We start from the raw sequence: 15,011 nt of genomic DNA, 5'->3' as shown, positions 1-15,011 counted from the left end.
CTAGTCAAACAAACCTCCACACAAATTAAATATGTTTTCATTTTAAGATGTGTCCTAATTCCTCATTTGATGTGTGCGTTTGTCATTCGTTTCGGTTTCTTTTCATTCGGTGCCTGTATTTGTCATTCATACATTTGGTTCACAAATATTTACTAAACTCATTTCCCTTTTTATTTGTCGAATGCCCCTATTGCATTGGTGCATCACCTGGATTCCTTTGTGGAACACATCTACTGTCCACTGAGGAAAATGCCAGCGTCACCAATGTTTCCAGCCAATCAGGCTAGATGAGGGTCAGCTGCTCCGACCCCTGACAGCACAGCATCAATCAATCAGTGCAGAAGAGTAACTCTGAGGGAAAGAAGGCTTCTGCTCTCTACGGCCTCAGGTAAGCCTCTGAAACACGGACGTAAGAATCCAAATGAAAGAACCCAGTAACATCTAACTGTAAAAGATGTTTTTTATCACACATTTAATGCAGGATTTTGCAATTGTTCAGAATGTGTCACAGGAGAAAACATTGGCTTCTTGTTTCTGTAGCTTCCCTACTGTGGTCAGTGATGAGTGCCAGTGTTGAACAACGCAGTGAGACGAGCACCTGCAGACATTCTACTGCAGAAAGCAACATAAATGATATACAGTATCTTAGGAGCACATTGTGCTGAATCATACTTAAGCGTACATTTCCACTGTTCTGCTTTACGGCACAGAACAGATCTTGTATATGGCCTCGCGCTTTAACAAAGCATTCCCGATTCCCTGATTTACACGAGCTGATTCTATCAAAGCTCTTTGGGGGACAAGATGAAGCACACATGTTCAAACTAAGGCCATCAAAGAGATTTTCTATTGAAAGAAATTGGATTAACTGAGAGGGAATAAGTACAGTTTTGAACCAAATTCAGACGTCAGTTAGCAGCCAACTTTTAAAGGTCCTGTGAGGACTCGAACCCTCCGTTTGGCTTTTCAGCTCGAGCAAATAGACACTGTCAAGCTCTACGCAACAACAAGTGGTTAAACTAAACATATTGCACAATGTATGAAAAAAGAAAAGGAAAAAACAATGATCCACAATTATTTTGCTACATTTCTGTACAATTCTACATAGTTACATGTTCAGTCTGGCTTATGTTTTAACAAGAAAGTCTAGTAAAGTGATTTCACAAAGCAGGATCAGTGACCAACCATTGACAATCTGCCTGATCCTGCTGTGTGAACATACAGCATACACACACACATGCATATTCATCTATACAGGGATTCCCCAGGTTACAAACAAGATCTGCTTATCAGTCTTTAAGCCAAATATGTATTTTTGTTCCTTAATTTGGGGGCTGCCTGTACATTTATAAATATATCTGAGCATATACAGTGATGTGAACAAGTATTCCCTTCCTGATTGCTTCTCTGAGTGTGTACCAGATAATAAACTGTGTCAGATCTTCACACAAAGTCCAACATAAAACAATGGCAACCTGAGTAAACACAAAAAAACAAGTTTTAGATGATTATTGTATTTATTGAAGCAAAATGTAATGTAATTCCAACTGGGCCTCTGTGTAAAAGTAGATGTCTTTGAATGAAATGAAATTTGGTCAGACTCCTTCCGTAACTCCTTTTTAGTTATGATTAAGTTGAGTTTACTACAAACTCCTGCTCTGTCTAATGTGAAGCAGTTGTGAAAGATCAACTTCTGAATCTTTCACATTTCAGGTTGTGTAGTCATGGACGCTGATCTTTGAGTTAAGAGGCCTGCAGTTCCTTGGGAAGTTTTCCTTGGATCATTTGTGACTTCCTGGATGTGTCGTTGCTGTGCTTTGAGGAACTTTGGAAGGTGGGTCACATCTGTGTTATACTCTTTAGTTCACTCTTCTTCCATGTCTCACTGTGGACCAGAGACTTACAAAGGAAACTGTCAATGCAGTAACTAAGGAGGGGGAAAACAGGCCTAGTTGGTATTACATCACCTTTTTGCTTCACTAAATACAACTAAATTATAATTTAAAACCTGTTTTTTGTGTTTACCCAGATTTTGTTAAGCGATCGGACAGTTTATTATGAGATACACACACAAATACTGTAGGAATAAGAAGGCGGTTGAATACTTACTCGCATTACTCTTATACACACGTGCATATATGCGTGTGTGTATATATATATCTAAGTATAAACACTATTGTGCACAGGTTTTAGGCATTTGAGAAAGCTGCAGTAAAGTGTAGATGCTTACAATAAGAACGCAATGGAAAGTTTATATTTATCAGATATCACCTTCCTACAAAGTGTCAAACAAAACTAGCCTCAATTTAAATCAGTATCTGGTGCGACCGCCCATTCTTTTAGGTACTTCTGCACTTTTTAACTTAGCTGGTCGGAGGTTATTGCAGGCATGTTGTAGACCCTGACAGCTTCTCTGTAGAATGTAGGGCTTTCTCATCTGGAATCCCAAACCCTGGTCCATAATGTTGAGATCAATTCTGTCGCGGGGCTCCTTGTTATTCTTTTCACTGAATGTAGCTTTGTATTGCTTCGTCTACATGTTTCAGGCCATTGTTGTGCCGTGGAATGAATTTGGAACCGATAAAACACCTCCCTGATTGTGCGAGTGTGTGATTTTGTGACATTGTTGTGCCCGGCCCTCGTGTTCTCCTGCATAGTTGTCGCTTAGCTGCATTTCCACGGTGGAGGAGGAATGACTTTTGTCCATAAGACTTCCAGTAAGACAACGTCCTTACAAGCCTTCTCCCTATGGTATATGTAAGTTAGTTCAACCGTTTCAAAGGCAATTGGAGGTCGCACCAATAACTGATGTACGATTATAAGAATAGGATTTGTTTATTGCACTTTGTAGAAAGGTTACTGATAAATACTGTTTGTGGCATTATTTCTATAAGCAGTCATTTTAAATTTGTTTCACAAGTGCCTAAACCTTTTTGCACAACAATATACTGTATATCTCACATCAACATCGTCATCATCATCATCATCATCATATGCACACACACACACAAATGCTCTCCAGTCTTGACTCAGCTCAGAGGCACAACCTGTAGTTAGGTTAGGTGGCGTTAATAAACAATCTCTTTTTTTCATTTTACTTCCATCTATCAGAATCATCGATGCGATTAAAAAATAGCCACCCACTGGAAATTTCTCGGAAGACATCTTTAAAAAGGAGAACGCTGTCCTTTCAGAAAATAGCTCCTGCGTTTACGTCGGGAGTCTGAAGTCCGTGTTTGTGTTCAAAGGCAATCCTCATGACGGCGTCCCACGTATTCCGAATCCTTTTCTCATGCTCCTTTGCAGTGAAGTTCCTAATCCTCCCTTCATCAGATGCTCGTTTTATAAGAGTCCATCAAGAGTACAGAAGAGTGCAATGTGGGCCCTCATGTAAAAAAAGAAAGAAAGCAAAGTCATAGGGGGGGGGGTCAAAGGTCATATCTTGTCGTCGGTCATCTCCAGGAACTGCGCGTAGACGTCTCTGGCACATTCCCCCTTCTGGTTGAACAGGAACTTGTAATAGCTGCCGTCAGCACAAATGGCTACAGGATGGAGGGAGAGAGAGAGAAGGAGAAGTACAGAGTGACAGTTACACTGTCAGCAAACAACTACATGACTTATTTAACAAGCAATGTGCGTTCTGAACGGCCCAATAAATGGACTTAACAAGCCTGCACGGGATTCTTTTCATGTGGAAGATAGGTGGAGCAGTAATGGCCAAAGACATGAATCGGAACAATTCTAGGTAGAACAAACCAACCCAGGGTCTGGAGCTTGTCTGCTCTGTGGAGGCTTTAGCTGAATGGAGAAGTGGTTCAGTCTGGTCTTAATTAAAACCAAGAGCACAGCAATCCCTTGTGTCACGCGGGAAAGCTCTGCAGTCTGATATGATCCGGTTCATTTTCCAGAGATTGTGTATAAATGGTAAAAAAGCAAAAGTGTCAGTTCTATTAAATATCTAATACATAAAGGGGAAGAGATGAGAGAGCAATAACCCAGCCATGTAAAGTGAAATACACCAGTACTGATTTGTGGCTGGTCATTCCTGATTAGCAGTCTAATGTCTGGGCCAGACTTCAACGTACCTATGACAGCATTGGGCTCAGTTCCAAATGCACACACACATGGGGAGCCCGAGGGGACCTGGAACTTGGAGAAGCTCCACTTGGAACTGAAGTATTTGGGGAGAAAGCTGGCTGATGCCAAGCTGCAGAGGACACAGTCAGGACACACACACACACACCATTTAGAGACAAAGTCAAATTAATACTTTAAACAATATTTTTATTTAGTGTTCATTTCAATCTCACAACAGGTCCGACTTCATAAAGGTTTAAGGATAAAAGAAAAGGCATTTTGGATGGACATCATTGTGGGGAACAGTAATCTATCTCAGTCAGACTCAGATGTCTTTAGCTATTTACTTACGATCAAAACTAAAATGCACGTACTGGCTCTGATATGCCTTCAATGGGATGTAAAGAGAAAGGTCTTGCAGGGAGACTAACCTTGACTGCTTGTTCCGTTTGGGGTCCTCTGCTGCAAAGATATGCACTGTGCCGTGGTCGCTGGACACACAGATGAGCGACGCATCCTGGTTAAAGTTTATGCTTGATAAAGACAAAACAGAGAGAAGGCAATGAGTTGAAGTTTCTTCGTACAGCCCTAAGCTCACTAGGAAGACGAGGAGAAACTCCCCTAACGCTCACCAGTAAATATTGGCTGCTTGGGAACCTCGTCTCAGCTCCTGTATTAGTTGCCCAGCGGAGGTGTCAAAGATTCTTATAAGAGTGCCCTGGAGATACAGAACACAGAACAAACCAGTTTATAAAATGAAGTCTTTTGTTTGTAACACCAGTAAATCACATTAAAAACAGTAATACTCTTCATTATCTCTATGGAAGATGTAAATGTTCATGTGGTCAGTAAATCTGGATATGGTTTGCACCTTCTCTGAGGCTGTAGCTATCCTGGTGCCCTGCAGGTTGAGGGCGATGCAGCACAGAGCCCCCTCGTGAGCTGGGATGTCCACCGGAGGCTTCTCTGTGTTGGCCAGGTCCACTATCTGCACGTGACCGGAGTGAGTCCCAGGGAACGCCAGCAGGGAATTGTTGCTGTTGGGACAGAGTACACACAGACCTGAGGGGGACAAAGAGGGTAAAGTTACTTAATTAAACAACAATATTAATACCTTTTTCATAGTTTTGTGTATGACAATTCACTTCTGTTTGATTAGTTTACAACTAAATTTCCCTTGAAATTTGAGACTGATAACATTATTTTTTTGTCTTGCAAGGCTCCATTGAAAGCAGCTCACACACACACACACAAAAACGCTTTCATTGCCGCTATAGGAGGATTTTGTGGTGAGTTGATTAATACCTAGAAGTAGTCTATACTGCAAACTACGTGGAGAGCAATTTATCAAATCACTTCCAAATGAAAAACAAAGATTTGAGGATTTTGAATTTTATGTACAAGCTGCAATTTTAGATTTAAACAGATCTTTCCAAAACTAAAAAAAGGAAAACAGCTAGAGCCTGAAATCTGACTGTGGCACTGCTGACAGCCAATAGGAGCTCAAGTTTAAAACACCACACAGGCGAACAGGAAAGATGAGTCCAAATAATGCTTTAAAATGAAATCTGGTTTGGCATATTTTGGTGCAACTCCAGAGTTATCTTTAAAGCATCTGTAAGTGATCCCTTACAACACACACACTCTTTGAGAGTCACAGCACAGCGGACTGACCTTTAGGGTTATAGCAGGTCTCAAACACATGCAGCTGATGAGGGTTGTGGGTAAAAGTGAACACTTTTATCATCGAGTCCAGGACCACCACAATCCTGAGTAAAGAAACAAACTTACTTCTTATTCTGCAACGGTAGCCGATGATAGAACAATTGTCCGCCCACAAAATCCCTAGAAAACAACTAAGTTTACCTGTCACGCCTCAGCTTCACCGCTTTGACCTCTGTTGAGAACTCAATCTCTATAACCGTCTTCTTCTTCAGGTCATCCCAGATCATCACTATAAGAAGATGATTGACAGCATGATTTAAAATGGTCCCAATGATGAGGCGTTGATGAACAAAATCTGAATCTGTCCTCAGTTCCTTGTACCTTTGTTGGTTGGATACTTGGGTTTCTTTCCTCCTCCCACCAGTGCTAGGTAGTTACACCTGAAGAGCATCTCTACATGGCCAACCCCGCCCTCCAGGAACTCTAAAAATCAACGATAAATCAATAAGTAAGCTTACAGTATACTTTGGGGGTCATTGGTGAAGATACTTCATTCAAATCTAAATGAAAAGTAAGCGTACCTTGTTTCTCCTTCTCTTTGAGAGGGTCTGTGTTGTACACGCGAAATCCATTCTCCATTCCACAGGCAAAGCATCCTGGGAGACAAACAAATAGCATAATGTCAGTCTGCGAAGGAGTGTAGTCTCTTGGTGTAATGCAATGAAACCCTAATTCATATGTTTGTTACTTCAGGAATCCCATCTTCTCCACTCCTTGCTATCTCCTCTCACCCTGGCCTCTCTCATCCCTCACACCTACCCTCCACATTGCCAAGCGGACCCCCCTGCAAAATTGGTAAGTTCCTAGAAGTTCCCACAAAGTAATGACACCTAGGATTCTTTTGGGAAGCATCGACAGTGATTCATATATTGAATTACATGTACCGATTCAAAAAGGAAGCGCTATATACGTCTATGATGTCATTTCACCTGAAAATGAACACACGCAACCACAGACACTCCAACAATCAGCTTGTTTGCCATCAACTCATTGGAAAACCACTATATGTTGTCTATTTTGTGGCGTGAAGACCAAATTAAATACTTTTTGTTCACTTGACAGCGGGCATTGAGTTGTTAGACGTTGCTAGCATTCCGTCAATTACTTAAACAAGAGACGGGAGGTCCAAAACAAACAAGTATGCTGTCCATTAAGTCGTTACATTTACATCTTAGATTGTAAGGTTCCGATCACTTGTTTATTTTACTATTAAGGTGCCAATTCTGGACAAATGTTAGTCGGTTAGATGACTTAGCCGTTTGAGGAAAACGACAACAACAACCATTCCACTTGTTTCCTAAATGAGATGCGCGAGCTAGTTAGCAGAAGCTAGCAGCAGTATAACCTTCCTTTGTTAAAGTAACTTCATTACATTACAAGTCAAGTAATTAACGTAAAGGCCAAAATACAATAAATTGGAGTTGTGGTTGCAGACTCCCAAGTTGTTGTTTTATGTGATCGGTTCCCCATAATTCTCGGCCAGCCCAACGTCAAATCGGTTTGGCCTGAGAAAACCTCGGGCTAGCAATGCTAACTTAGCATTCACGACGCTCCTCATTCCCCTTCAGTCCAATGTAACAGCTCGGCTCCTCACCGTGGTCCTGGTTGAATCCAGCGTAAAGGAGTCCGTTCCCGTGTGGATTGGATGGCAGTAAATTCATTATCTTTAAATGGATTTATTTTTTCAAACAAACAAGCCAAAAGCTGCAGCTAAGAAGGGACTAGCCGGTAACCATTACTCTGCAGTCTGGGCGAGCTAAGGTAAGGTTCCCGTCAGCATTGACTGCCTCCTCGTCTCCTCCGCTCGCTTCTTTCTCCACTTGGAATAATCAGCTCCACCTTAAAATGACGTCATGCCGGTGGCAGCTTTTTAGAATTCTTTACGCGACACCGGTGCAGGAAATATAGCAATTATACAAATTTGATAAAACGAAAAAGTTGATGAATAGAAATAAATAAAAACAATGTTCTGTGTGTCAAAATAAGTCTCCAAGTTGGCTTTCACTTTGCCTTGGAATTTGCTCTGGTGTTTGGTGCAATAAAGATATTAACAGAAAATTAATTATTAATATTAAGAGAAAAATAAATCAGTTATTTTACAGTACTATATAGAATGACAAAGAGCTTATCGATTTAATATGGAGAGTGGAGTATGTACAATGTAACTATATGTATTCAAATAGAATAACTGAACACCTATAGATTATTCAGTCAGTGGCGGTCATATAGAAGTTAAGATCACGTAGTGGAACCAATGTAGTGAAGATGTTAGAAGATCATGTAGTGAACTTTTCTACTCGACAGATTATGATCATTTGAGTGCCTGTGTGTGTTTGTGTGTTTGTGTGTGACCCTGTGTATGGTGTTGAGGAATATCATATACCCCAAGTGTTTCTTTGTTTTAAGATGTTTCCATTAGGGGTATGGCACCAGGAGAGTGTGCATGAGTGTACTTGAGGTGTGTGTATGTGGGTCCCCTCTGGAAAGCGTGCAGATGGGCGTGAGGCTACGCTGCTCAAGGAAGTCTTTCCTTCAATTAGCACTTCTCTGGTAAATATGATCAATCTTTCTTATGTACAGGCTACATACCAGTCCTTTTAAAGTAGCTGTAATTAAACCTCTTATTAAAAAACGTACTCTTGACCCAGGCCTATATCTAACCTTGCCTTTCACGCCAAGATCCTCAACAAAGCAGTCGCCAATCAGTTATGTGAATTACTACTGGACAATAGTTTATTCAAGGTTTTTCCAGGAGCTGTACTAAACCATATTTGTCAGATGGATTTCAGTTTGTTCATGTTAATAATGAATCTTCCATACACATGAAAGTTAGACACGGCGCTCCGTCTCTGTCATAGGTCACAGCTCCTCCAACAGGATGATGACCCTGAGAGTGGAACGAACTAACAGTTGAGAAGTGTAGAAGTCTCAAAATTAAAACCAAAGTGTTCTATAACGTATGGAGAGGCAGAGAAAATGTTCCTTACAGTGTGGGATGTTGTTTTAATAAACCGTCTCAGTGAGGGAGAATAACACACGGACAATCAGACACTCAAGCTCAACCACATTCTGACTCCTAGCATAGTATTGACAAGACATAGTATTTACAGAGACACAGAATCAGTCAGCATCAGCAAAACAACGTTTTTTCTTTGTCCTGTGACGTCACACTGCCTCTTGCTGAAGGTGTTCTGTTCTGCAAAATCAATGAGCCCCACGCCACAGGACAAGGGGTCAACAGTCAATTCAGCCTTAGACCATGTTCACTAGTTTAAATGTTCCCTCCTGTTTGTCTGGCAGGATGTTGATGAAGGTCTTATAGAGCACAGCTCCTTTAGGCAGCTTTGTGATGACATGAGTGGCCACAGGGTCGCGTGGCGCCGGTACGTAGACCTCTTTGGTAAATCTGACAATGCCATCCTCCAGTGCATACAGCGTGTTGTTGGTTCCCATGCCCACCTTCAGGACAGAGTAGAGATAGAGGAAGGAGGAGATGCAAGAATGGAAGCGAAGTGTGAAGGTGCACACTGAAATCCAGCTTTCGATTATTTATTATTCATTCATTATTGACACAGAGACTCTAACTTACGTGAGCTCCAGGATGATATCGCATCAGCCGCTGTGTTGCAAGGATATTACCAGCATGGACAAAGTTTCCTTGCATACAGTGAAAAGAAATGGAAGAAGATTGACGCCTTAATTATTCATGTTATAATGCATTTTTTTTCAATAGGATCGTATTGGTAATTTTCTTTTCAACCCACATACTATAAATAATCCTTTTATTTGTATTGCAAAAGAAAGCAAAAACTGATTTGTAAGGGATTGACGTCGGCATCGTCTACATGCTGACACTACTGCGTAAAATATAATCGGATATGATTTCCGTATGTATATTAAGTTCATTACCATCCTGTTTCTTGAAGCCATATCTTCGACCAGGACTCTTTCCTCCGAGGTTCTTGCTGCTGCCACCAGATTTCTTTGAGGCAAACCTCACACAGTCCATAAGACAGGAGCGACCAGGCAACAGACCTGAAAAACACACAATCTGACATTTTACTGGAGTAAATAGCTATTTAATGAATTATGCGACTTAGCATTGCTTGCTATGTTAGCACATACAGCGTCTCTTGTTTAAAAAGTGTGCACGGAAGACATGGACGTTCTAAGAATCATTTAATTTGTTAACATTTTACCGTGTTAATGTGTATAAAAAAAGACAACTTTGTAATTTTAATGTTTCAGACCTGCTCGGGATTCCAACATCAAGGACGCGAGGAGAGCCATTCTGAGTGACATCACTTCCAGCCACGTGTTTACGTCACATCCGGATACCAGTGTTGCATTCAAGTACACATGGGCAAATACATGTGTAAGTTTTAACAAGCCTTTTTATAATCAACATTCATGCGGTAAAGCGTGAAACGTTTAGCCGCCAATAAGTTAGTTTTGAGTAAAAATCTGGAAATGTCACTTCTTCTACAAAAACAGCAATACAAATTCGTCGTCACAACGAATTGAATTAGTCCTTGGTTACTTGCTTTACATTGTAAAATTCTTCTTCCGGTGGCCTCAAACGCAACACGCATTCGAACACAAGCCGCGTACAACAGCAACTGCTTCAATATTAGTACAACGGTAATATCTATTTTGCTGGTAACCACGGAAACTATACTGGGACGCCTTTTGAGGTGGACATCATTTATTTGCAGTATTCGTGGTAGAGTTCGCGTGCAAATCGCAGTAAGTAAACAGTTTCAGCTTACCCACGCTACGCTCGTGTTTTAAATTCGTTCGTTATATCCTTGCAATCTTAACCTTACTGTATTCGGGTTTTAGGAGATGTTCATCATGTCGATTGCGCATTGTGTAGTCCAAATTCATTTTAAAGAGTATTTTAGTGAGGATTAGTTTTCTTTCTCGTCACAAATTCAGTTTATTTTGGCATTCAGTTAACTGTCTACATCCGTAAAGCAAACCATACGAGACATGTATGTCTACTGCGAAAACACATGTCTTAACAGCTGTGTTTATAATTATATGGTATGTGCATATAGTTTAAGTGAGAGTTTGGGGCTTTACACTGCATACAGTATATCAAATACAGTTATGTCTATACAATATGTGCAACATTCTAAGCCATCACTTTGAGGCTGTACCTCTAGGCTCTTATTCTAGAATGAAAGACATTTGATTCCATTGGTTTCCTGTTATAAATCTAGCCTGTTTTCCTATTTAACACGTTTGCTTTGACATGAAATAGCTACAGTGACTCCACCATGGACCTAACAGAGGATTTCCCTGTGTACTACTTACTCCACCCAGGTCGGCACCCCAGCCAAGTCATCCAGGGCCACACACAGAAACCAGACTTGATGAGTCAGGGATACTCTGATGCAGAGGAGGCCACCTCCTACCCAGTCTTTGTGAGGAACGACAGGGAGTCATGTAAAAGAGCAGCAGACATCATCATGCTCAGCAGTGATTCCGATGATGATGCACCTTATGTTCCACTGGCACAGAGACTCAAACAGAGAGAGCAGGATTGTATCGGTGCATTCCTCGCTACCACCAATGGGAAGCATGAGGAGCAATACTTACCATCTGATTTGGCTGTATCAGAATTACCTTGCTTGAATGGGTTTACAGAGTCTGAACCAATATCTAGCTCCAATCAGATTAGGACAGAGACTCATAGGGCTTTGGGTGGCTCAGAGGAAGCGCCTCTCCTTCAGTGGTGGCTGAAGTGTCCTTCAAGGCCCACCAACACTTCCCCTGCCAGAAAGAAACCTGCAAAGGAGCTCCAGGCCTCCAAGCAGGAGGCACTGAAGAGGAAACAGGCCAGGGTGGGACAGCAGAGTGACAGGGAGCCGCTTGACAAACAACAACACAGAGAGAAAGCAGAGAAGAAAGCTCTGGCAGAGGCAGCCAAAGCCCTGAGGCCAGAGGAGTGCATGAAGCATATTGTGGTGGTTGTGGACTCAGGTGAGGTGTCTGTCTGTGTCTGTGTGTGTGTGTGTGTGTGTGTGTGTGTGTGTGTGTGTGTGTGTGTGTGAGAGAAAACAAACGTATGTAATCAGTTTTTCTTGCATGTGTGTTTCCAGCTCTCTTACAGCTGGAAGGAGGGGAGGCTTTGTTGTCATCGGTGCAGGCTCTGGGTTGTACCTGCTCTATAGAGAAACAGCCCTTCCCACGGAGTGTCAGCTGGATGAGGAGGTCTTCCTACACACAGGTGACCAGATACAAACACACACACACACACTCACATTTCCCCATTGCCTTGTGTTGTTGCACTTTTAAAGCATACACCTATATTTGTCTGCGTCCCTGTGAACGTGATAATGATGAGACTGTGTGTGTGATGTGTGGATGTCCCCTCTGTTCTCTCCTCACATCAGCCTGATGTTGGAGTGTGTGTACAAGAGGCTCTGGTTGTGATACAGATGACAGTGGAGGATTTCATCACCCTGATCCACAGTTACGTTCAGGTTGGTGGAGCTGCTACTGTTTGTTTTCCTGTTTGTTGATCTGAATACAGAATAAATTTAGAACTGCAGTGTGGCCATGACACATATAACAGAACACGCTCATAAGAGAGGAAACCCAGATTAATGAAGGAACACACAAAGAAAAATAAAGAAGAAAACAGAGATGGAAAGCTGAGGACCTCTGGTGGCAGTCTGAGGCTATGACAGGGCAGATCTAGTGACAGAGAGAGGCTATAGAACTGTAGGTGTTGCAGTGTATTGTTGAATCCCATGTTACCCTAATATCTACCTCCTCTCCTCTCGCACTCTCACTCAGGAACAGAGACACTATCAATCAGACTGTGGTCCGACGTTGACTTCCTGGGTGGCAGCGCTACAGAGACATCATCCTGACAAAATCCTCAGCTTGGTGGTCATTGACCTAGAGAAATACTACAGGTAGTTTGGGGCAGAATCCACAGGCATCTGAGTGTGAAACTACATGGTTACAAGTTGTCGTTGATACAGACCCACAAAGCTGGGCTGGGTAAGTCTAACCCTGCATGATGTTTGTAATAGACAATAGAAAGGGAATGTGATTGCTTAACACTATCCACTGTCTCATATGTGTTGTGGTCAAGAGTCAACAACCCTGCAGCTCCATTTTAATGTGCTTTTGGGCCGGCAAGTGAAAGATCAATGTCAATGTTTTGTCCCCAGATCCCAGAAATCAAAGAAGAAGAAGAAGAAAGATGACCTTCAGATGTTGCCTGAGGTGTCACGAGTTGAATTAGAGGAGGTAAGCTAGTTGGAACGGTACAATATTATCATTTATTCAGTAAAATATGTACTGAAAGCCTGTCTGTCTCTCCATCAGGCTGTGGTAAACCTCCAGATGCACACTGGTGTCCAAGTCCGCTTCGTGTCGACCTGGAAGGACTTCTCAGATCACATCAGCATGACGACCAAAGCTGTTGCAGAAGCTCCTTTCAAGTCAGTGCAGCCGTCCTTTGTTTGACTGTGATGAAAGCCTTTTTTCACAAACTCAAACATTTATTTGTTGTGTGCGTTTTCTCAGGCGGGACCGAGATCAGACTGCGTTTTCTTTCCATCTGGAGAGCGAGTGGGCCGGTGGTGAGCGGGTGGATAGGGCGGGGAAGGGGCTGCTTCAGGTGTGGAAGAGACAGATCCAACAGTTGAATAGAGTCAGCACAGACATGGCTTCTGCTATCCTGGCAGCGTATCCTTCCCCACAGCTCCTAAATGAGGTACACCATCTAACATACGGATAATGATGAAGGAATAGGACTTCTGAAGTATACCGGGGCCTTGTGTGTCTGCCTGTGTCACAGCCTGTACTGTCTGTCTGTCTGCAGGCTTACCGTCGGTGTGAGGTCAACGGTGAAAAGGTCTCTCTGCTGTCGGACATTCTGATTCGCCGAGGGCAAGGAGTGACATTGACAACGCGACGTGTCGGTCCGGAGCTTTCTAAACGCCTCTTCCTCACGATGAACTGCTCTGACCCTCAGCAGATACTGGACTCCGCTGAGAACTGAGAACTGTTGATTTGTTTTTATCTCTGTATGTTTTTATCCTGAACTACAGTGTATCATTATACACTATCGTTCAAATAACATACATTTATCTCACATTTTAAAGGGAATAAGCAATACTTTGTCTGAAATGTCAGAAAGTTATGGTTGGTAAAGATAGGAATCGGTTCAAAGTAATGCATTACATTTTATTTTGTCTTCAAGGGAAGATTTTTATTTACGAAAATAAAAATAATAATTAAAGAAAAGGGGTTGAAGCCGTGTCTTTACAAGTCAGCCATTAGCCACTCCTATTTCATTCCCATTAAGTTACAAAAACAAAACAAAGTATGGAAAGAAGCAGCATAAATAAAACAGTAAGAAGAGAAGAACTCTAAACTTTTCCCTCAGGATTTCATGATGTTTGAATTTAATTGCCCAGTAATAGGATTGGAAACTTTGTAGGGCGAGACCTCCACTGAATTTACATCTTTGTAGTCGTGATTTGCGGATCCTTGGAGACTTTAAGTGAAGGCACTTATCATTTTGTCTAAAGAGTCAAGGAAATGCTTAGGTAGGAATAAGGAGAGAGATTGACACAACATTCATATTGGCATTGATTTTTCAATTAATTATTACACCTAGATAAATAACAGATCAGTTCAATTCACAGAGGGTCAGACAGAACTCCCTGTAAGTTACAGCCACTTGAAGCATTCAGTTACATGTCGGTAAATAGATCAGTCACTAAGGCTAAAGCAGACACACAAGTCAATGTTCAATGTTTTGATGTCAGTGATGTAATCGTGTCCTTTCCCAGCACCAGTTTGTCAGAAAATCCTGGATTACCAATTCAAAGTTTATGATTATGTAACATGACTGAATATAAGGGAAGCCTGTCAGTCACTCCAGCAGAGACTTTGGGTATCAGCACTCAACACTCGACCAGGTGAGCTACTGTCATGATTGATGATCTGCAGGTTCTTAAAGGTTCTCCTCAGTTGTAGCAGTGATGGGGACAGTGTGGGCTCTGATCCTCTGACCTTCTCCACCTTTACCTCTGCAGACTCTGCTGGACATCAACCTCACATTGTGGAAACATGAAGGCTGCCATTCTTGTCTGTCTGCTGCTGCTCGTTGTGAGTCAGGGTGAGTAAGTCTGTTGATTTTAACGGGGGGATCATTTGTTTGATTATGGTTGTTGAAT

The 15,011-nt window shown here is 42.0% G+C and overlaps 3 protein-coding genes across 4 annotated transcripts; 1 reads left to right on the top strand and 2 right to left on the bottom strand.

The window, feature by feature from the left end:
- Nucleotides 1-1,616: 1,616 nt before the first annotated feature.
- On the bottom strand, nucleotides 1,617-7,632 carry wdr45b (WD repeat domain 45B). Its single transcript, XM_076151688.1, has 10 exons — nucleotides 7,397-7,632; nucleotides 6,324-6,398; nucleotides 6,124-6,225; nucleotides 5,944-6,031; nucleotides 5,752-5,846; nucleotides 4,949-5,139; nucleotides 4,710-4,795; nucleotides 4,509-4,610; nucleotides 4,086-4,207; nucleotides 1,617-3,542 (listed from the first exon to the last, which is right to left on the bottom strand). The coding sequence occupies exons 1-10, from the start codon at nucleotides 7,461-7,463 to the stop codon at nucleotides 3,436-3,438; spliced, it is 1,035 nt and encodes a 344-aa protein (XP_076007803.1). The 5' UTR covers nucleotides 7,464-7,632; the 3' UTR covers nucleotides 1,617-3,435.
- Nucleotides 7,633-8,785: 1,153 nt separating this feature from the next.
- mrpl27 (mitochondrial ribosomal protein L27) lies at nucleotides 8,786-10,130 on the bottom strand. The gene is made up of 4 exons (XM_076152124.1): nucleotides 10,053-10,130; nucleotides 9,712-9,837; nucleotides 9,392-9,459; nucleotides 8,786-9,261 (listed from the first exon to the last, which is right to left on the bottom strand). Exons 1-4 carry the CDS (start codon nucleotides 10,102-10,104, stop codon nucleotides 9,055-9,057), a joined length of 453 nt encoding a protein of 150 aa, XP_076008239.1. The 5' UTR covers nucleotides 10,105-10,130; the 3' UTR covers nucleotides 8,786-9,054.
- Nucleotides 10,085-14,562, top strand: eme1 (essential meiotic structure-specific endonuclease 1). 2 transcript variants are annotated; one of them, XM_076152115.1, is made up of 9 exons: nucleotides 10,085-10,177; nucleotides 11,131-11,790; nucleotides 11,910-12,037; nucleotides 12,204-12,293; nucleotides 12,610-12,731; nucleotides 12,993-13,071; nucleotides 13,150-13,265; nucleotides 13,351-13,540; nucleotides 13,649-14,562. In XM_076152115.1, exons 1-9 carry the CDS (start codon nucleotides 10,162-10,164, stop codon nucleotides 13,826-13,828), a joined length of 1,581 nt encoding a protein of 526 aa, XP_076008230.1. In that variant the 5' UTR covers nucleotides 10,085-10,161; the 3' UTR covers nucleotides 13,829-14,562. The 2 variants fall into 2 exon arrangements, with proteins under 2 accessions (XP_076008230.1, XP_076008231.1); XM_076152116.1 differs by lacking the exon at nucleotides 10,085-10,177 and adding an exon at nucleotides 10,234-10,548.
- Nucleotides 14,563-15,011: the final 449 nt, after the last annotated feature.

Source organism: Genypterus blacodes, unplaced genomic scaffold (assembly GCF_046128005.1).
Source record: "Genypterus blacodes isolate CSIRO-AG114 ecotype Tasmania unplaced genomic scaffold, CSIRO-AGI_Gbla_v1 ptg000055l_1, whole genome shotgun sequence".
Taxonomy (NCBI): Eukaryota; Metazoa; Chordata; class Actinopteri; order Ophidiiformes; family Ophidiidae; genus Genypterus; species Genypterus blacodes.
Note: the sequence above shows the minus strand (reverse complement) of the source record. Positions and strands in the feature narration are given on the sequence as shown.

Coding starts and splice junctions, on each gene's coding strand:
- wdr45b (XM_076151688.1), bottom strand. CDS start 7,463: ATGAATTTACTGCCATCCAATCCACACGGGAACGGACTCCTTTACGCT. Junction 6,226..6,323: donor CAAAGAGAAGGAGAAACAAG/GTACGCTTACTT, acceptor GTTGATTTTTAG/AGTTCCTGGAGGGCGGGGTT. Junction 3,543..4,085: donor TGAGCCCAATGCTGTCATAG/GTACGTTGAAGT, acceptor TCCATCCTGTAG/CCATTTGTGCTGACGGCAGC.
- mrpl27 (XM_076152124.1), bottom strand. CDS start 10,104: ATGTCACTCAGAATGGCTCTCCTCGCGTCCTTGATGTTGGAATCCCGA. Junction 9,838..10,052: donor GATGTTGGAATCCCGAGCAG/GTCTGAAACATT, acceptor TGTGTTTTTCAG/GTCTGTTGCCTGGTCGCTCC. Junction 9,460..9,711: donor TGGCTTCAAGAAACAGGATG/GTAATGAACTTA, acceptor ACTGTATGCAAG/GAAACTTTGTCCATGCTGGT.
- eme1 (XM_076152115.1), top strand. Junction 12,038..12,203: donor GGAGGTCTTCCTACACACAG/GTGACCAGATAC, acceptor TCCTCACATCAG/CCTGATGTTGGAGTGTGTGT. Junction 12,294..12,609: donor TGATCCACAGTTACGTTCAG/GTTGGTGGAGCT, acceptor ACTCTCACTCAG/GAACAGAGACACTATCAATC.